The 22,488-nt window shown below is 40.2% G+C and overlaps 1 protein-coding gene across 1 annotated transcript; it reads left to right on the top strand.

Annotated features, from left to right (window-relative positions):
- The first annotated feature begins 2,475 nt into the window (after positions 1-2,475).
- On the top strand, positions 2,476-22,488 carry gas2l1 (growth arrest-specific 2 like 1). The gene is made up of 5 exons (XM_062543747.1): positions 2,476-4,082; positions 7,518-7,625; positions 11,094-11,190; positions 15,228-15,525; positions 19,749-22,488. Exons 1-5 carry the CDS (start codon positions 3,399-3,401, stop codon positions 21,763-21,765), a joined length of 3,204 nt encoding a protein of 1,067 aa, XP_062399731.1. The 5' UTR covers positions 2,476-3,398; the 3' UTR covers positions 21,766-22,488.

Raw genomic sequence — 22,488 nt, forward strand, 5'->3', positions numbered from 1 at the left:
AATCATTATTGATGAGTATGTTGTTCATGTTGCAATAATTATTTAGAGCAATTCAACTATGAACCATAAAATGTGTGTTTAGATTGGATATGTGAAGCAAACAAGTGACATTGACTTCCATTGTAAAAGAGCACCACATGTGGTGTTAAGTGGTACTGCAGGTCTAGTTCAAATTCAGTGGATTTATAGACAGCAGTTTCCAAAAATCATATCTCAATAAGAAAACACAGCAACAAGGCCATATTTTGGACAAATGATCCTCACATACAGAATGATGGATTTTTTAAAATCCTGTTAAATGTCCACATGGTGAAATGAGAAGATGAAAATGGGCTTTTTGAAAATCAAGCCCAAAAAAACCTGTGACAATATGATAATGATAACAAATGTTTTATAATCCAAAGTTTTTCATCTAACTAAAAACATCTATGCAAAAGTGGCACATATGGTTATATTCTAGAGGTCCTCCACAATAATTATATGAGAGTAAAGTGGATGTAATGAAATCACTTTTTATTATAATTCAGTGTAAACACATCTATTTAAACAATTATTTTCAAAGGTAAAAAAACACACTGTAAATATATCGAGCTAAGACTTTTGAAGCTTGAACCTGGAAAACAACGGTGTTGGCTCCATAAAGTAAAAAGAACATTTAAAAATGTTATGTAGTTTTACTACAAATTGGAAAAAAGTCAGACTAAATGGGTCACTTAGTGAGTGTCTCTTTCAAATACAAATTAAGTTGAATGGGCTTTTTGAATGGGCCTGCTGCAGGTGAGAGGACTGAAATCCTAGGATTTTCTTTTATTGTTTTTACAAAGTGCCATTGGTACATTCTGTTTTAAAACATATATATTTGGAAACTAGTTGATTAAAGGTTTCTAATGGTGTCACTTATATGTTTCTAAAAACTAGCAAAGATTGAGATGTGTGTTTGGAACAGTTTTTCAAATCCCCAGGGGGAGATTTAGACTCCAGAGGGCTAATTCAACAGGAAAATGTGGCTCTATTCACATAGTTTTACTAGCCTACTGTGTGTGAAATGCCAAAAGAGCCAATAATGTTGCAAGTTCATCAAACAAAAAGATCTGTTCACCACAATGCTTAAAATGAGTTTCAAAGGGCTGTAGTTTTTTGCAACAATTAGCTATACAGATATACTTAAGATTTATGCATAGGTTACAAAAAGCTGCACATTTTTTCAGAGAGGGTCACTTGCCAAATTTTGCCGAAATAGGGTGATTTCATCAGAATGACCCAATTGCCATTTGCAACATAGAGTAATTCACACAAAAACTAAAAATAATAACAGAATCGGTCAGATTATACTTACAAGATCCAAGAAATCAACGTGCAGGTGTAGTTTACCGGGAGTAACGTCCCATGGCGAAGTTCTGTGTGACCCATATATCAGATGAGTTACAGCAGGTTACAAGATTCAGTTCGATGGCTGACACAAAGTTAAGTTCGAGTCTGCAAAGTGTGGTTGGAGGCGAACTGAAAAACGTTCAATTTGTGTCAGTGCCCTCCCATTGAAAACAATATTCGCCCATTTCTTTTACTGTCTATGGCAGGGCTTCCCAACCTTTTTTGGCAGGTGACCCTATTTTGATGTCACAAAATGTTGGTGACCCCAATCATTCACAAGCGCACATGTAATTTCATCCCCAAACTCGGCTTGGCCCGTTAGTTCCAGTGAAAGGAACAGTTTGGGGATGGTCACTTCCTGTTCCAACATGACTGTGCACCAGTGCACAAACTAAGGTCCACAAAAACATGGATGAGAGTTTGGTGTGGATGAACTTGACTGACCTATACAGAGTCTTGACCTCAACCCAATAGAACACCTTTGAACAAGAGCGGAGACAGAGACAGTCTCCTCGTCCAACATCAGTAACCTCACAAATACGTTTCTGGAAGAATGGTCAAAAAATCCCATAAACACACTCTGTTATAGCTGCAAAGGGTGGACCGATGTCATATTAAACCCCATGGATTTAGAATGGGATGTCACTTACAGTAAGTTCATATGAGTCAAGGCAAGTGACCCAATACTTTTGGCAATGCAGTGTATTCAATACTGGTCCATTTTAAGCTACCCAGTATCTCCGCCGACCCTCCCTATATTCCCAGAGAATCTCCACGGAAGATTTCTTTCCAGTTTGGAGCCATGGGCTGCCCCGTTGGAGTTTGTGAAAAACATGGATGCCACAACAAACTCACTAATCTTAAACAACTGTATTTGCTTAAAGATATACGACACTTGTTAAAGAAGGATATGCCATTTTCAAGAAACGAAAATGGCAAATTCACATTAAAATTCTTGAACATGAAAGTCCACATGGGCTACAAATGAACTAGGCTACAACGACGACTGAACGACGTGCTTCCAACTGGGCAACTCAGGTAGCAATCCCCCCCCCCAGTTTCCCACCTCTTATTCCCCTCATTAAGTTACTGGGGAAAATGTTTTTCCCATGCGCATGAACGCATGGAAGTTAGGAGACTCAACACACCCAGAATGCAAGCCTGTCAGTTGACAGTGAGTTATCTGCGCAAATAACATTGACCTGTGGCTTCATCCAATTGAAAGCTGCCTATGTCAGTGGTGAAATTGTGCACATCCCTCGGATCTAAGCAAGCCGTAAGCGAACACTAGGCTTACCCTTACCTGATGGTAGACCTGGATGATATGGATACGGCAGAAAAATATGTTTAGCCCGTTATTTAGGCTACTCGCCGCCGCATCAGGCACGCATTAGGGTGGGTTCAGATTAAGTAGAGGTTATCTGGGCATGTGCGTCACTGTTCACCGAAGACCGTACAGGGTTAACTTTTCTCTCCTCGACTCCTTGCGCTTATCCTCTCATAATGAGATATGCCTGCCAGCCATACAGTAAGCCAGGCGGATCCTTGTTCAGCGCAGACAACGAAATGCCGTTTATTTAAAAGACAGGAGGTCGTTGTCGACAGCCAGTATCTGTTCAAAGCGTTGCTATAATGGACCGCTGTAACCTAATTGTGAACGTCTTCGGTGACAGTCGAAATGACCTTGATACAGGGGAGGCCTGTTTGGATCTGTCTACCGATATGCGAGGATGCTCGGCTCATTCAGTTTAAACTATGTGGATAACGCTTTGACATGGACCGCTAGATTTTCATCGATTTTATCAGGTGAGAATGGGACAGTCGTTATATTAGGCTACTCGAAGTATTTCTCTAACCAGTGGAATATAGCCTATTATCCCCGTACTTCGAGGCTGAATTATCTCAGCTGTGAACCATGTGTTAGCTTTCTGGATTAGTCATGGCCATCATACGTTTATTCAAAGACACTGTGTGATATAATAGGTTCTTGATTTACAGTGGAAAAATAACCTTATTTCGCTGACATCATGGCCGATCAGAGCAGTATTCAGTCTGCTGCCTCGAAAAGTATACGCCCATTTAAATCAAGTGAGGAATATCTGTATGCCATGAAGGAAGATCTAGCTGAGTGGCTGAACATGCTGTACGACTTGGACATATCTGCAGAAACATTTATGGAGAGCTTGGAGACTGGTTGTGCTCTCTGCCGTCATGCCAACAACGTAAACCGTGCAGCGCTAGATTTTGTATCGTCCTTTCCAAAGACGGCACTACGGATGCCAAAGAAAGATGTGGTTTTCCAGTGTCGTAACGTCATACCAGGCTCATTCTTGGCCCGGGACAACGTGTCAAACTTCATCGGATGGTGTCGTCAAGAACTGGGGATCAAAGACGTGCTCATGTTTGAAACCAATGATTTGGTTGAGAGGTGTAACGAAAAGAATTTTGTGTTATGTTTACTGGAAGTTGCGCGCCGCGGTGCCAAATTTGGAATGCTAGCCCCTATGCTGATTCAGCTCGAAGAGGAGATAGAAGAGGAGATTCGGGACCAAGAGAATTTAAGGGAGCAGAGTCAAGAGAATTTAAGGGAGCAGAGTCCACCTAGGAAAACTGTGAGTCGAAAGGACAGTGTTGAAGACCCACACCCACCTTTGTTGGATCAGTGGCATCAGAAGAGAGTGCTGTGTGATATGCGCAACTTGGACGAGCTGGTGAGTAGCCTATTGGTCGAGCAATCAATTGTTTCATTTTTAATAATAACCTAATTACTAATAGGCCTAGAAGTAAATGCGCCCATCAAGTACGAGTAATAGTAGCCTAGGCTAACTCATAAAATGACCTCATGATGACATCATATAATCATATGATGATATGATACATGATATGTATTATTTTATATTTAAATGGTACGTCCAAAACACAAATAACAAAAAGGCAAAAATCACTCAGCCATCTGCACACAGTCCATAAAAAATAGTTGGCCAACCTTATGTATTCCCATCATTGGTGTATGCCTATTGTGAAATTACACAAGTGACTTGGCAGAACTATGACAAATGAGCAAACACTACAATTATGAAATGAAATGTAGCTTGTTGTTATTATTATTATTATTATTATTATTATTATTATGTTAAAGGTGCTCTAACCGATGTTAGGTAATGTCACTTCCGTTGATGTTAAAACAAAACAGAGAGTTATAGCTTATCCCTCCTTCGCTGCAACTGAAACTCTATTGAATGTAAATCTCATTGATTAATGGCTGGAAAACTGTGTTTCATGGTCCAGACTGCGCACCAGGCTGTTTTGTTACAATTTTTGAGCTTAGGCTGTCTACAGAGACAGCATTTTTTTTACAGTGATGTTCGCTGTATGTGACAAAAAAATGTTTAGCTCAGAAACCATGTGACATCGCTTAGAGTTTCTATATCCTAACAATGAAGGCTGCTCGTAAAAACTTGATACTGCAAACAAACAACAAGCTAGAGTTGGATCAACCTTATCCTTTGTGAGCAAGAGCTGGCAATATTACTGATGGTGTCAAGTCAATACCGTCATTCCCGGTCCATGCTCTGACAACAGCTCAGACACGGAATATGAGAACGATGAAAAGGTGACCTGGCTGAAATTGTGGTTAAAGGCAGTGCAATGACACATTTGGGTGCACCTACATTTTGTGCTGGTCCACCTAAATAAAAAAAGTTAGGCGCACCAGTGCAACCAATGCAAAAAGTCAATCAGAAGCTGTGCTTTTGTTTGACTTCATCTGTTTGTGTACATTTTGTTATTATTTGAATTATACATAAATATAAGATTAATCACAATCTCTTTTTTTGTTGGGGGGGGGGGGGTGGTCTTAAGTTCAACGTAGAGAGACTTCAGAAATTGACAGTAATTTGAACACTTTCATAACATAAATTTTTATTCAGTGTCCTGTATAGTGAAAAGTGGGTCTTGATACCACTTTCTGAGTTTCTTGTTTTGGAAGGGTTTCTTTTTCATAATTTCTCATAAATAATAAAGGGCACAGTGGTCTTAACCTATAATTAATTTAGCTGTATGCTTTCCTGGGTTAAAAAAATGTGCTTGTTGTCTTCCACAAATGCTTTGCTCAAGTCTCGTTTACATGTCACACCACTGCAGGAGTTTTCAGGGCTGCACCCGAGGCTACTTATTTCAGTCCTGTACAAGTTCTCGAAGATCATCTCTATTGGGCTGTCTTGGCAATAGAAACACGTGCAATTGGCCGAGACCCTGTAAAACTCAAGAAAGTGGGCGAATGTTCGGAAGGGGTAACCACTGTGGGCAGCTCTAAGGTCACTTTGACATTTAATAGTGTTAAATCTGAAGTGTTTTAAAGGGATATTCTGCCATTTTTGGAAATAAGCTAATTTTCCACCTCCCCTTGAGCAAAACAATTGATATTTACCTTTTTCCCGTTCATCCATTCTGTGAGTCTGGCAATACAACTTTTAGCTTCAGCCTAGCATAAATCATTAAATCGGATTAGACCATTAGCATCTCGCCTGCTAGCATCATGTTTAAAAGTGGCTAAGATGTCCGGTAATTTGTTGTTCCAGCAAATAACGTATGTATGTAAAGTATGTATAAATAAATAAGATAAATGAATGAAGTATGTTACGAAAGTATGATGTATTGCGACATTGAAGCGAGTGAAATTTGTATTTTCTTATGTCTCATTCCATCGTACTACAGAACCGTTACCCGATCTGGTAAACTTAGGCTACATAGTGCGGTTATAGCTGATAGAGGGCCGCGATGTGAATGCAGAAGTGCCGTTCACCCTGTTGTGAGTTGATGAACCACTGACATGATTTTGGGAACATTATTATAAAGGTACAAAAAACCCTTTGATCCTTACGAAATACAACCATGCGTGAACCTTGGCGTCATAACCTCTTAACTCACTTTATGGCTGAGTAATGCACCATAGTATGTATATATTCAGTGAAGGCAGCCGGCGCGGAGTGGCTAATTGGGAGCTTCGGGAGGATTCCCATTGGGCCATTAACGTTTTGGACCAGTCTGAATATTGTGAGCTTAAATATATTGTCTCTGAATTTGCTGCACCCTGAAAATGTTAAACTAGCAAATGATCAAACAGGGTGATTATAATATAATTTTTTTATTAGCTCAGGGGAGGCTATTCCTATATTAACTCCTATCCAGTAGCCTAAAGACACATCCAATAACGTGTAACCTACTTTAATTTCCAAAGCTTGCTCAGGGACCCTACACATAATACTGTATGTAGTACCAACAACATAGTTATCAAACCCAGAGTTTATTTCAATAGACACAGAAGGAAATTATTACAGAAGGAAAGTCAAGATCTCACGTGACTTAATCTCCTTATATGGACTTTCCTTCGAGAGGAGCTGGTAGGGGGGCAGTTGGTCTTCAGTTGGTCTTCTTAACAGTATTAATAAACCCCGGGTACGCTAACTACGTTGTTGGTGCTTCATTTTATGTGCCTGTCTAAATCACCTGAAAGGTAGCTGATGTCCTGAGTAATAAGAGGCTTTAGGTGAGGATTTGATGCACTTAGTGGATGACTCAAAAATATTTTCCTGTTGTGCCTGTTAGTGCCTGTGTCTGAAGTGTCTTTACCTCACTGTGATATTACTGATCATGTGAAGTTTATGCGGACACCCAGCAAAATGCTTATACTGTATGGGAAACACTGAATTCACAGAATAGCGTGTTGTAGCCTAAATGCATTTTCTTACTGTCTCCTCATTCTATGTGTCTGCATTGCCCTGTTTATTGATGGATTTTGTGAATCAAGTATTTTTTATTTTATATTTATTTTTTATTTTTATTTGAATTCTTCACACATTAGTATGTTTTGCTGGGCTGAATAGCTGGCAAGTTACTGATCAATTTTTTTTTTTTTTTTTGATTTAACTTTCTGCTATATATACAGCAGAAAGAGAACCCCAGTAGCATGTCTGAAGCATTCTGTTCTTTCATGTTTCACATTTTTTAACATTGCCACAGCGTTGATTGAAGGGATGATTTTAACATTGTCGGATTTATGATTTACTTCTACTAAAATTGTGTTAGGTTTATGTAAGGTACATTTTTATATCATTACTACTACAGCTTTCCTTTGTGTGCTGCAGGTCCGTGAGATTTTGGGTCAGTGTTCTTGTCCTGCCCAATTCCCCATGAGCAAAGTTTCAGAGGGGAAATATAAAGTTGGTGATTCCAGTGCTTTGATCTTCATTAGGGTAAGTTGTATTTTCTATTGTAAACTCCAGTTGTCCAGACATTACAGTATACTAATTATAGTTGCTCTGGAGTGTTCATACAAGTGTCTCTTGGGTTGGGGGTTTGGGGTTTTCTGGGATGATTGGATTAAAAAATACCTACAGTAGTACAGCATACTCCAAAATGATTGGCACCCATGGTGATGTTGACAAAATATACACTCATTGTTTGGTGATTTGTTGTAATCTCACAATGAAAACAATGAGGTAAAATCCAACCTTGAAGGGAAGCAAATGTATTCTGAGAAAAAAGGAATATATCATAAGAAAATAAATAATCAAAGTCCAAAGACAGTCCAAAGTAGCCAGGGCGATTCTAAGTGTCAGTTCATTGCACATAATTTGTTATGTTGTTTTGAGTAGCCACTGCAAGTCTGTGTTTGTGGAATCAATTTATACAAACAAACTGGATACAGATGCAGTCTTTATCGTTGTGGTCAGACATGATAATCATCAAAACATTTTACACTAGTGTGATATTTTGCCTGTGTGCACCATGTACTGGTTCAGTTCTTCCAAAGCTCCACTTCTACCCTCCCTGGTGCAGTGCTGAGAGGAGGGGTGGCTACAGAAGAACGGCAAAAGCCAATGTCTGTCATTAATAAATTAATTATCTGAGCTGCTGGCAACTGTTAGTACTATGCACCCATCCAACCTGCTATTGGCTGATTTCAATACATGTTGATTCACAAAACTGAACCCATCAAACCCGTCATGAATTATGGGAAGAGTTACAGTCTCTTTAGGATAGTCCATTTTAGGACAAAACAGAGTAGGCTACTATGCCGTTATAAATAGAAATAGCTAATATCGGCCCACCGATAAATCGGTTGAACTCTACTTCACAGACTGCTCAGTGACACATTTTTTTGTGTACATCCCCTGACTTTTCAACAACATTTTCTCGTAGTTGCTTAAATTGTTATTTTGTCGTCATGTTGGAATTGTAGCCCGGAATATTGATTAACCAGTGACTGGACCTTCTAGACACAAGTGTGTTTATACTACTGTACTGTACACATTCACTGCACTGAGGCAATCTCAATTTGACGAATTGAGAGGCTATTAGCACCAATTGGCTCGACCGCCGTTGAATTAGGTCAGTCACTTTAAGGGGGTGAATATTTATGCAACCACTTATTCCACATTAAATCATTTGAACTGATTAACATTACTTTGTAGAAATCTGCTTACACTTTGACTATTGCTCGAAACGGCAGAAGTGAGGCTTTCCAACAAGACTGCCCACTGGTCTGTACGATCAAGTATGCAAATAAAAACAATCATGAAATTAAATCAAAGTACATCATATTTAGGCCTATACTGCTTTACGTTCACCTGCGTACCCATTACTCTCGTTTGAATTATTTACGAACCCATGATTGCATAGATATGGCACGCATGTCAGATGAAAGAGGAGACACAGCGCTATCAATTGATACCAAGTACATCCTTCTGGATTACAAATCAGATAGTCACAGCATCAGATCAAGTGACAGCAAAAAAAATATTTCATATAGCTCGATTTACCCACACTTTCATAATCCAATGCTATCATGTCTCTATGTTAATAATCTGATTTTGAGATCCTAGCAAATTCAGCAAAATTGGGGCAGCCGAGGCCTACTGGTTAGGGTTTCAGGCTTGTGACCGGAGGGTTGCCGGTTCGATCCCCGACCAGTCCACGGCTGAAGTGCCCTTGAGCAAGGCACCTAACCCCTCACTGAGACTCATCATGAGCGCACACACAGGCTAATGTGCAAACTCGGGTCAAGTCAGGTCAGACCAGCTTGTGTCATACTGTAGATATGGAGCACAGAAAGGTCACCATGGTTTATATTGCAAGATTCAGGACAGAGGCCTACACATACATGAAAGGCTGTCGAGCTGTCAGCTTGCTGTGGTAAGATACATGTACATGTCAAAACATGAGATACATTATAGTACACTTTTTGTATTTTTATTATTTAAAAAACTAAATCAAATCAATGCAAGTACTGAGGTCAGCAACAGGACATCCAGGGAAATTACAACTTAAAATATAATTATCCAACTTACCACTCTTATTACCTCTAGATATTGGTAATATCAGGATTGATAAATAATTGTTTATATTTATACTTTAAATAATGGTAACAGGACTGATGTTGTATGTTGCCCCGCTCTTCCTCTACTGATAAAACATGAAAAATGGGACATTTAAGAAGAGATAAATATTCCCTTTTTAAACTGTGGAATCCACCTCCCCTGAAAGTATGTCACTTCCTTTAAATTATGTCCTTTCTGGTTTGGACTATTATTTTATTGGGGGGTTTTGGTGATAGTAACAGGACTGATATGAAATAAGGGACAATGATTTGACAATGATAAATGACTTATATTTCTAAGAAATTATATATATTTATGTCAAAACTATTGCTTAACAATGAGATTACACTTGAAACAATATAAAACTGTGAAAATAGTATCTTTACATCTTATACGTACATGAGAAGTTATGTTGAAAAATAACAACCAGCGTGGGACAGGCCAAAATCCTTACCTTTAGCATATAAAATGTGATTTTAATTATTTTAAGTAGTATTTTTTTGGATTTTACTTGATCTTATATTGATGATGGGATCTGCAGTAACATTAAGAGTTTTTAAATTACACATTTATTCATTATTAAAGCAATTTTATAGCTGATTTTCTGTTAGGGACGCTAAAAGGCACAGATTTCGCGGAAGCAAGTTTTTCTGTTTTTGTATTTAAGTGAATTCATGTGTAGAACCGAAGATTAAATGACACAAATTAGAGGATATTTCGGTGACAGTTTCGCTTAAGAGCATAGAGCAGTTCATACTACGGGCATGTTCGGGAAACAGTCGGGAAAAGCCAAACTAGCAACCTTAAGATAAGTGCATGTATCCATTGTAATGGGGGAACCAGGCCCATACAGTTGCTCAACTCCTCTTTTCACATAAAAACAATATTTGCATTTCATTTGAATATCAGGGTCCAACCAAGGTCCCAAGGAGTGTGGCACAGAATCCAAGTTGCTTGAAGTCCATTTTGATATTTCCACTGTCAATGACGATTCGGGCTGTCATGTCACCTGCTGGTGTTGGCCCACTGTGTTTTATCAAATCCAGAGATGATGCAGCCTTTGACCAGGAGATTTTAGAGCACTTCATGCTTCCATCTGCTGAATAGATGCTGATTTTGTTTTCCAAGACTTGGTTTGCTTACCCAGTTGTATGCAATGGGTGGGTGGCAACTGCCTTGCCTTGTGTAGTATCATCTCGGTAGAGCTGTCAGAAGTCTCAGTTTCGGTTTTGTTTGCCAATAAAAATGAAAAGGAATGTGTTAATTCACTGATAAATATGCAAAGGAATGTATATTTCTTGCTGAGATATCTAATTTTCCCTCTTTATTCTCCTCCATTAGGTCCTGCGTTCTCATGTGATGGTTCGTGTGGGGGGAGGCTGGGACACATTAGAGCACTACCTGGATAAACATGATCCTTGCCGCTGCACTGCTTTTGGTGAGCACTATCATGACTTATGTTTATGTATTTTCCCCCTAGCCGTGACTGTCAACTATAACCATGTAGCCACCGCCTCATCAGGTAATCATATACTTAGTGCAGATGTCTGGTGCTGTAACTGCCGTCAGCAGTATCAGTTCTAGAATTCATATCATAGATTTACATGATTCGTGGATATTTTCAACTACTAACTAACTTTATGCATGGAAAAAGTGTTTGAGTGCAACATAATAAATGTAAGAGAAAGCTAATGTAATTAGGCAAAAGCACAGGCAGTGTTACACCGCTGCTAGATTATGAGCACTGCAGAATATTCGCATGATCAGTAATATCACGCGCAAAGTAATGACATCCACTTGCTTTTTTTGAGTCATTAATTAGGACATCAATATAAATGTTACATTTCAGGCAATTCAGACAAAACTGCAGTTCTGATGGACATTCTACAGTATATCATACTTTTTTTTTTAAAAAAAAGGCAAGGCCCCACTAGAATGCTCCAGTTACCGGCCTCACTGATTTGTGGTGATATGAACATTTACCCCAAGGTATTAAGGCCCGTTCACACCAAGAACAATAACGATAACTATAAACAAATATCGCTCTTGTTAATATGAATGACAACGTTCACACATAAACTGTAACGATAACGACATGAGGAGCGATATCGTTGTAGCTGCAACTCAAACGCCTTTCCCCTTCACTTTTTTTACTTTGCAAAGAGAGTAAAACGCTCTACTAACTGCACGGGCCTGATTCTACATCATCACCAATCTAACATGATCTACCTGCATCAGCGTTGTTTGCACGGGCACCACACTAGTTTTTATATAATGTCACTACTGGATGTTGACATACCACTCTCTCTGCCTTAATGATGATTAACAGCTATCCCTCACTCTCAACCAGCATAGATTGATCCTGCCAGGGCTCACTGCAGTGTCAAAAGACATTATAAGGGCATTTTAATCTGCCCTTAACCCAATACTGACACACTGCCCACACTGTAACTGCTCAACTAATAAAGTCTAACAAAGTGTTATTAATCTACCGCTTTCTTGTAAAATCATTTGACTTAATTTCAAAAGAGTTTGACATATTTTAAAACATCTCATCCTGAAAACAAGCAAATTTGTCTGCCAGTGCGTTAAGTAAACTTTTCCTAAAAAGGCAAATTTAGCTGACAGGGCGTTGAGCAAATGTGTCTAGATAAGATTCCTGAAAATAAATCAGTATTAGATTAAGTAAAAATGTCAATAGGTAAATCTCTTCATACTAAAAACAATACCAAATAGATTTGATCTTACTATAACATTGATAACACTTGGTTAGACTTTTGCAGTGTATCGATATCATCTCTCTTGAGTGTAGAATTGCACGCCTCATTATAGCCAAACCCACAACCACTCACAATGACAGTATCCATCTAAAGGCTGGCTTACATTGCACGATTTTGGTCTGTTTTAACAGTCGGCGACTAAATTTCCAAAATCCGGAAATCTTGGGAGTTGTACTGAAATCGCAGCGCGCTCACGTCATCTAAATCGTTTAGTGTAAGGTGCCAATTTTAGCGGTTTTAAGTCCGTCGGAGGCAGTCTTTTTCTAGTTTTGCCGTTACGACAATATCAAACATGTTTGATATTATCGGAAGTCTTTTCAGTCGTGGCTCATGCAAATAGTGACGTGAACATTAAAAACCAATAGTAACCTTGCGCGAACATGAAACAGGAAGGGGCAAAATAGGCGACAGCTGTAGCCTTTATGATTATTTGTTATTTCATTTCTTATAATTTATTAGTCGGCTGTTCTACGTGACAGAACAACTCTATAGGCTATCTGTTAGTGATGTCACACATCAAACAATGCTGCAGAAACCATGGAGGTATTATATATAACGGCAGAAACGCGAAAAAAATACTTTGATATGAGTAGACTATCATGTGATTTCCTGTGAATGATGACGTGTAGCCTATTGCACGATGGAAATAATTTGAGGGAATCTAGCAGCAGTCTTGTAAATAGTGACCCACAGTCTTTGCAAAATCCTAATCTGAGACTGGCCTGTGACTAAAAACTCAATGAATTGTCTTTAGATGTGAGAGGGTCTGAGACTGTAGTTTTTCAAAAATCTTTTCCAAATCTTTGCAAAGTCTGGCAATGTAAGGTAGGCTTTAGACCACCTTGTGGTTTGAATGCAAATATTTATTTGATCTTCATATAGGCTACAGTTAGGAACACAATTATTCATACCCCTGGCAAATGTTGATTTAATGTTGATTTTATCTTGACCAATATGTTTGTTCTGACTGAAAATTACACTGCCACATGCCAACAGATTGTAAGACAATGTGGTAAAAACATGGAATCACAGAAAGGATTTTTAATGTCATTTCTATGAAAATTGCTGTGTCCAAAATTATTCATACCCTTTTTAAATAATCAATGGAAACATCTTTATTTGCCATTATTGCTCTCAAAATTGTTCTTATTGCGCCTGAAGGAATTAGTGCTATGGTACACACACCCATCTTCAGAACCTCCACTCTCCACCCCTGCACGCACACAATGAAGTGTTGATAACATTTGTCCATATCCTGGCCTGTCTCCATAGTACTAACAACATCCACATGCAACATCTTTACAACATTGCCTAATAACAATTTATTAATTTGGACAACTTTATGCAGTCCTATAAAGGCTAAAGTTACCTTTACTTCTGTAATTGCTGTGTGCCTATGCCTATTCTCTGTCCAGCTGAACCAAAAGATGTGTGCGTGCATATTGTTCTGCATCAAGTTGAATTTGATCCGAGTTTATAAACTTTACTGAAAATTATAGATAATCAACTGTGATGCAGTTAATGGGATACTGTGCAGTGTTGGGAACTTATGGTAGGCCATTTTGGTGTGAGTACATCAGGCTACTCTCTCGTTGAGTAGCCTGATGGCTTGCACAGTGCGTACGACCATGCCTGCTTACCAAGCATCTCCATGTCTCCACAATGACTTTACTGTAGATTGCACCTTTTTAGCAGTAATCCAGGTTTTGAGGCAGGAACGATTCTTTGCCATCTCTTTCACTTTTGTGTGGATTGAGGTCTCAACTCTGACTGGACCACTCTAAAATCTCTCACTCTCCTTGGTGGAGGTATAAAACATATTTTACTGAAATAAAAGTAAAATAGATTATTAAATTCTATAATTAAGTATTGCGATACTTTGAGCTACTGTATCGCTATGATTGTTTGCACAAAATATTGCGATACGATACTGAACAGAATCAATTTTCTAGACCCGTTCCAGTCAGGACAGCTATATTGCCAAGTACTGAACGCATCTTTATTAAAGACTGTGGAAAATAAGAATGTGTATGTTGTGCAAGTTGTGCAAAAAGTAATCCCAGAGTAATCAGATTATGTCACATGTTTTGGGTAATCCTATTGATTACGTTACTGATTACAAAAAATGCAAAGTAATCTGTAGTCAGTAATGGATTCTATTTCAAAGTAATCTAACCCAACCCTGCCTAGACGCCACATATGCCTGACAATGTAATTGCTTGATTGCTTTCTTGTACCTCTTAAGTCCAACGCCCACCAGAAGCGGTGTTCAGCGGTGTTTGGCGGTCTGGGCCTGCCGCGCAGGATTTTAGAATAGTTTTCTATCTCTGTGCGGCTGCTGCACGGCAGACGTTTCCAGTGGGCGATGCTCCATTGAAAACAATGGAATTCTATTTTTTTTCGTTGGACTTTACTGTTTTCACCATCTCATTTTCTGTCTCATCAGCTCTATAGTCAATATAGCATTGTAGTTTGTGTGTAAACTGTGACCAAAGAAAATATTATGTGTATATATATATATATATATATATATATAGCTAAGATGTTAAACAGAACATAATTTTGATGTGCATGGCCTTACTTTGTTGGTAAAATAATAGGGTCTGCTTTCCTTTTTTCTGTATTTGATTGTTATTGATTGTCCAATCATTTGAGTTTTTTCTCATCTCTTTACTGAATCTTTTTTTTTTTGCAGCTCACCGCTATCAGCAAGCTAAAGCTAGTGGTCAGGGTTCCCACAGCAAGTCCTCTAGTGCCCACTCTTCACGCTCCACTAGCCCTGGGCCTCACTGGCGTAATGAAAGTATTGCCTCTAGGACTTCTGAGCGACAACCCTTGGATCCCTCTGGAACCTCCTCATCTCCTTGTCGACAGGGCCGCTCCCACCGTCCGACCATTTTTACAGAGAGGGAATTCAGTACAGGCTGTACACCCACACTCTTGTCACGGCCAAACCGGGACCATTCAGAACCTCGACACTTCAAGCCTTTCAGGTGTGTCCATGTTTGCTTGCACATTCATTTTCTTGCAATGCAGTTAAAGCTGCCGTGGCAGCATTTTTTAAGTCATATTAGCTTGAACTGTCATGAGATTCTGGAGGTAGAATATTAAAAATAGGCTGTTTAGGAAAAATTCAGAATTCTCTAGCTCCCTCTAAAGCCTGTAATCGTGCTCGCAAAAATTGAGCGCTCCCTATTTTGTTTAAGCAATCACGTATAGGGGGGAGGAATCGCTACCTGTCAGTCACAGCTTGTGCACGCTGCTATCCAACTGCTGCTACTCTGCTGCTCACATAAACAACCTTGTCTACAGGGGGGGAGGGGTTTGGGGGGCAGTTTGGAGCTTGGAGAGGTTGGGGGAGGGACCTGAAAGTTGTATCAGTTTGAATTTTCCGACTTTAGACTCGGAATTTTGAAGGCTTGCCGACGGCAGCTTTAAGGAAGACCATCTTTGCAGTTCAAAACATTACGAAAGGTTAGAACAAATTCTCAATGGCCATTGTGTGCTCCAAAAGTTATATCACAATTGTCAGCGGCTTTAGGTCAAGTAGGTGCATGCACATCCCATCTCACTGGGGCCAGGCGCAGGACACATCAAATGTAACAGTGATAAAGAAAGTAGATGTCGCACACTGGAGACCCCAAACCGACAAGGTTTATTTGAAATAACACGCAACGTTTCGACCCACAAGGGTCTTCTTCAGGCAACTTCAGGCCCTTCAGGACCTGAAGAAGACCCTGGTGGGTCGAAACGTTGCGTGTTGTTTAAAATAAACCTTGTCGGTTTGGAGTCTCCAGTGTGTGGACATCTACTTGCTTTATCACAATTGTCAGCGGCGACATTATTGGTCTTGCCAAAAAAACCCATATTGCTCCTTCCTTCCATGACAAGCTAATATTTCCAATGAGATTGTTATAATCCATGTTGTGCAATTAAATAATCAAGATATTACATACTGCTGCCAATCTGGTTCTTGCTGCAGACTTGTGGGGGTAGAAGAGGTCAGCTACACTTTCTATGGAATAAAAGTTTTTGTATAGACATTTTTTTCTTGGGCTACTTTCACTCCTCTCCCTAATCACATGGGCTATGTACTGTGTGGTGATGCAAAAGAATTATCACAGAATTGTCACAGGTAACTATGGTCTCCTATGTTAATTGTATTGAAATGGTATCCTTAAGTGTTTTTGTTCAGTTATTATGACTGCCGCTCAGCAAAGCGGCGGTCATATAGATTTAGTTTTTTTCCCCCAGTAATTTCAGTAATTCTGTCAGGGATTCCTGGGACACTGAAAGAATGGGGTGCATGAAACTTGAAGGGCATGTAGCCCCACAAGAATGACATGGAACCAACCCAAAAGGAGGGTAGGGCGGTTCTCACGAACCATACAGTAGGGTTTAGGACTACATTTTTTTGTATGTTTTTGTAAGGGGCCATGTCAACCCTTATTTGATAGTGATAGTGATTCCTGATAACATTATTATGACCGCCGCCATATAGTGATTGTCAAAGTTTTTTTTCTTTCTTCTTCTTCTTTTTTCCCGTCATCTACCTGAATTTTTGGTAAACGATTCCTGGGACACCATAACACAGACCCCCACGAAAACCCCAAAAATGCAGTTTTTCCTAAATAACTACCTGAACCATGGCACAGAGAATGACAAAATGTTTATGGTATGTTGGTCTCAAGAGCCCGCATCAACTTAATTCATAACCAGTCATTTGTGATTTGCACCCCCATGGTAAAAAAGTAAAATGTAATATTACAGTGGCCATGTGTTGAGAATGAACGTTTGCCGCGGCAATCCCACAGAGATCCTGTAGGCTGTCAAGCCGACTTTTTTCGAGGCTATGGCCCAAGTGGCAGAAAGTTTCAAGACCGCATATCTGTCAATATAGTCGTCTCCATTAATCTCATTTAATCATTAAAATGAAGGTGATGACTGGCAAAATTAATAAAAAGATGTTTCAATAAACCATTGTTGAAAAGAATGAAAATGGTTTTAGAAAATAGCCTTCAGTAGGCCTATCAGAAGGAAATAGCCTTCAGTTCAACCTGAAAGACTCGATAGGCAACCTTAAGATTAATTGATGTAATGTTTTATGCCTATATCGTTTTATTTGTCATGGACACAAATTAAGGGTACATCTTCATTGCACAGAAGTAGGTTCAATTGGCTCAACGCAAAGTTAGTGTAGTTAACGTTACCATTTCTAGAATTGGAGTCACATCTGCAGTAAATTAGGTAAAACTGCCTGCTCGTGATGAAGTACTAATTGTTTAACAGGATCCCATCGAGATCCGTAACAGCGGCCCGCAGTTCGGGTTTGGGCAGAGAATCTAAGCTCTAAAATGAATGGGTGGCTAGTTCTAATTCACTCCCCAAATTCACTTATATTCATTTAATACATTAGCCTATGTTGAAAATGTATCGCACAGCCGAAAATGATCACAGACCTGGAACAAAGACGAAGCCTAACCTAATCTGGTTTAAATAACATAGTAGCCAGGATTTATTACAGGCTACCGCGGCTACTTTCTAAAACAATTTTCATTCACTTATACCTTGGATGAGAGAAGCATCTTGTACCTTGGAGGGAGGGAGAGAGAGAGCAATAGGCTATGATGTGAAAAGCCCCAGCTGTGGCGCAACTGGCTGGGGCACCTGCACCGCATGACAGCGACACGGGTTCGATTCCCACCCTGTGATCTTTTCCGGATCCCATCACCGCTCTCTCTCTCCCATTCGCTTCCTGTCAGTCTCCACTATAACTATCTATAAAAGGCATAAATCGCTCCAAAAAATATATATTAAAAAAAAGAAAGATTTTCTCAGTTTTGCGAATTTTGTATGTTTGCAATGTCTGCTGAAAATAGCTCTATTATTTTCTAAATTTTAAGTTAACTTCTATGTGAATTCGTGGTTCAGCATTCACACACACATTTTCTCACACAACTACATGCACACAGCCGAATTCGAACATTCTGAAACGCGCATATGCGATCAAACATGATTGCGCATTCTTACACGAGTTGCCAAAACAGCCAGCCTACTGCTCTGCCTCACAAATCAAACAAATAATACAGTAGGCCTAGCCTACTAAAAGATGCAAGTTTGAACATTTGCACATGGCACCATCCCGATGTTTAAGCAGGTTTATATCCTATTTCCGAAGGTCTTTCCCCTCTTGTAGTCTTGTTATCATTTTGAGATTTCATTCATTTGAATGGCAAGATTAAATCGTTAGACTGGTTTTTGTTTCCCACAGCTTTAACAAGCTTGGAGCTGGGTCTGTTCAAGTTGAAGTAAACTGACAGCGATAGCCTACATGTTGGCCCGACTGCACAACTGCCATGGCCAGAACTAAGGGGGCCGGGCAGTACCGAATCTCGGCCTACTGTAGGTAGCAGAGAGCAGAGTGAATTGAATGAATGAATTACGAAGGAGGGAAATTCCCCTACGTCAGGGGGGCGTAGAAGGAAAAGAGCACGGCTATGCTGCTCGAGAGAGAGAGGGGGGGCAGTCGTCCTCAATGCTGCATAGGTGATGTCTGTAGCCTAAGTGAACTGACTATGGAGTGTAGAGTGTATGGGGGAGGGGGAATGATCGCACAAGACAACTATGCTAATTGCTCTTCATGAAGCTGTTACAATATTGTGTTATGCCTCTGTAGGCCTACCGTCTTTAAGCGTCTTTGTGCATCTCCGAATCTGATGGAGACTGAAAGTTGGTACAAAAATAAATGGAATGAAATGGTACAAAAATAAACGCTTCAAGGCAAGGAAACGTGCATTCTCAACCCGTACCATCTGTATATTGCTTTAATCAATCAAATTTCATGTGTATGATTGACCTAATATCCTCTGGGAGTATGTTTTGTGGAATTTCATCCATGGGGGGCTATAAAATAAACTAGAAATGTGCATCTCCGAGGAGGAGCTGCAAGAGTGGGCTTGCTCACTAGGGGGCAGTCATGTCAATGCCTGAACATTCCGCCATTCATTTAAGAAAAAATAAATAAAAATAATTCCCCATTCATTTCAATGGGACAGAAAAACGGGAATACCGGAAAAACGACAACTGGCAGGCATCCGAAATTAATAAGCAACCTACACCGGATTGCGCCTGAATTTTCAGTGTTGGAACAGTGTTGCATTTTGTGTGATTACTGTAAATCACATTCCTCTTTCTTTTTTCTTTTGTTGTCTTTCAGGAATAAAGAATCATTAGTGCCAGTGACACGCAGGTTATCTGGTGGCAGTGACTCATCAACAACGTCTTCCAAAGGCAGTCTACAGCGTGCAGGTGGAGAAGAAATGCTTTTGCTTGTCAATCGCAAGGAGGGACGGCATGTGGTTGAAAGGGTTGGTGGACAGGATGAGTTTGCTATTCCGCAACCTCCTCAGGCACGTACAAGAAACATTTCTCGAGACCGCCCCACACGGAAATCCCAATCTCCCCGTCGACACAGTCCACTTCATGTGTACTCAGACGGCCATCAAACCACACCTTCTGAACAGAATCATTCTCAGTTGCCTGAGAGTCCATGTCATCTCCAGACCACTCACTCTCCTTGTCAAGATAAGATGTTGTCCTCCCGTAGTTGCACTAGTGACAGAAGCCCAGGTGCCTCCTCCCAACAGCAAAACACCCAGCCCTACTTTTCAAACTGTGTGGAGGATTTGCATGCTAAGCAAACGACTTCTATGTGTGGTAGAGGTAACTCCTGGAGACAGATCTCCACTACTGCCTCCACTTCCCCAGTTAAAGGAGCTTCCTGTAATAGGAGTGGAAGCCCTGCAAAGAAAGGGTTGGTGACACCTCGTCCTCCATCACAGACACAATCTAATGGCAAGGGTAAACTGCTGCCCCCTGTGTCACAGCCGGGACGACATTCTCCACAGCCCTCTTATCGCTCTTCCCATCACCACAATCATCCTCCAAGATCCCCACGTTCCCAAAACTCTCGTACATCTTCACGCACCCAGAGAAGTAGATCTAACCCAAGGCCCTCTTTTCGGACTGAAACCCAAGATGAGCCATCAGGGCAGGGTTTCAGTTTACAAAATTTACCCAGTTTAGATCCCCAGAAGGAAGAAGACATGTATCGCAGCTTTGAGGCAGAGTATCTGGCCAACACTCACCAACAACTGGCCAGGAAGGACATGCTTCCAATTTCCCAACAGTTAAAAGAGCAGCACTTTACCCTGTGTGTGCTTCCTACACCAACCACAGGGGATTTGAATGTGACAGATTCAGCCTACTCCTCCTCTTGTTCCTCCATTTCTTCGATAAATGTTGGGGGGAAACCGTTTGGACTATTTCCAGACCTTAAAGAGGTGAAAAAGACTAAACAACAGCCGTGTATCCTGAATGATCCAACCACCTTTTCTCAGAACCAGACCTCGGAAATGCAATCTGTCAGCAGACAATGGAGTGACTGTGACAGAGGTCTAAAGAGATTGCCTGCAATTTCCAGTTTAATGGAAGATTGTGAGGTGGGTTTGAATCACTCCCAGCAGCAGTCACACCCAGCACTTGTATCTAGACCACAGAATGGGTCCTCTGGTCTGTACAACAGGCCAAATGAGATTTTGTTGAATGGACAGCCAGACACATTTAACCATAGGGATGTGGAAGCAGATGTCTCTCGAGAGGAATTCACTGCAGACATGCCTTATGATTTGGACCACAACTCAAATAATGATCTTTCACTTCTAACTTGCCCCTTGCCTGTTCCACCACTCAGTGATGATTCCTTGTTACAGAACTCCTGTGAGAGCTCATCCATGTGCTTCAATGCACCACTCTCAGATGACATCCCTTCCCCATCCCACTCCCTTACCAATGGTGACATGGAGAATGCCTCAGCTTTGCGGGCCAAGAGGGGGCAGAAGAAGACTGAGTGGATGCCCTCCGTTTATAAAATGAAGCTGAGACCACGAATCCGGCCACGTACGGACAACCGGCCAGAAAATAGTCCATCTCGCATTCCTACCCCTATTGCCAGAGATACACAACAACAGCAGCATGAAACTAGCCTGCCCCCTTTGCACACTTCATCGGAGTCTCCTCACTTCTCCTATTCCAATGACTATCCATCATCTAGAAATGTTCTCCACCAAGCTATCACAGACCTTCTTCATCCTCAGTCCTGCTCTCCGAGTATGGGCCCAAAGGACTGCTCGTATTCCCCTCCATCCAACTTGGACACAGAAGCATGTATGTAACAGAATTAGTTGAAGGAAATAAGGAAGGATGATTGTTGGCTTTTGTAAACTTAACTTTGCTTGGGCTGGTGTCCAGGGTCTACTCTGTTAGGAGAACAGAAGACATGAAATAAACTGTGTCAGTTTCTGAATGGAACGTATTGTATTTTAGCATCAGGAAAATTACATGGTGCATTATGATGAGTTGTTTGAAACCTTAAGAGTTGCCCAATTAAAAAAAGCAACAAGCACTTTTGACAGCCATGGATTTGTTTGAACAAAGGATTGTTTTCAGGGTGTCAAACGACCAGGTGTTGGCTAACATTAATTGATTTGTTTTGTATTGTTATTCCATCATTTACTTTATGATTGAGTAAAAAAAAATACTATTATTGCACAATACATGTCATATGCCCTGTTGGGTCTCACACATTTAAAGCCAAACTTTATTATTATCATAATTGTGGCTGTTGCCTTGTTCATGGTGCAGCATATACAATAGTGCTTGTTGGCAAAAAGTGCAATATTTATAGACTGACAGTGACCATAATGACCAATTCCTTTTCTGAAGGAGATTTTTATGTGTTTATTTGCATTTGCCAATGCATCAGACATGTACATTTTAATAAAAAGCCTGTAACTGAAAAAATAACTGTAATACTATAATCTATTATCAGAGTTCCCACTGGTCATGGAATTTCTAGAATATCATAGAATTTTGGAGAGTCTATTTCAAACATGGAA

This window comes from Sardina pilchardus, chromosome 8, assembly GCF_963854185.1.
Source record: "Sardina pilchardus chromosome 8, fSarPil1.1, whole genome shotgun sequence".
NCBI classification, from domain to species: Eukaryota; Metazoa; Chordata; class Actinopteri; order Clupeiformes; family Clupeidae; genus Sardina; species Sardina pilchardus.

Bases quoted from the DNA above. Each gene is read 5' to 3' on its own strand.
- gas2l1 (XM_062543747.1), top strand. From the start codon at position 3,399: ATGGCCGATCAGAGCAGTATTCAGTCTGCTGCCTCGAAAAGTATACGC. The intron at 7,626-11,093 runs GTAAGTTGTATT...CTCCTCCATTAG, and splicing joins GTGCTTTGATCTTCATTAGG to GTCCTGCGTTCTCATGTGAT. The intron at 15,526-19,748 runs GTGTGTCCATGT...GTTGTCTTTCAG, and splicing joins CGACACTTCAAGCCTTTCAG to GAATAAAGAATCATTAGTGC.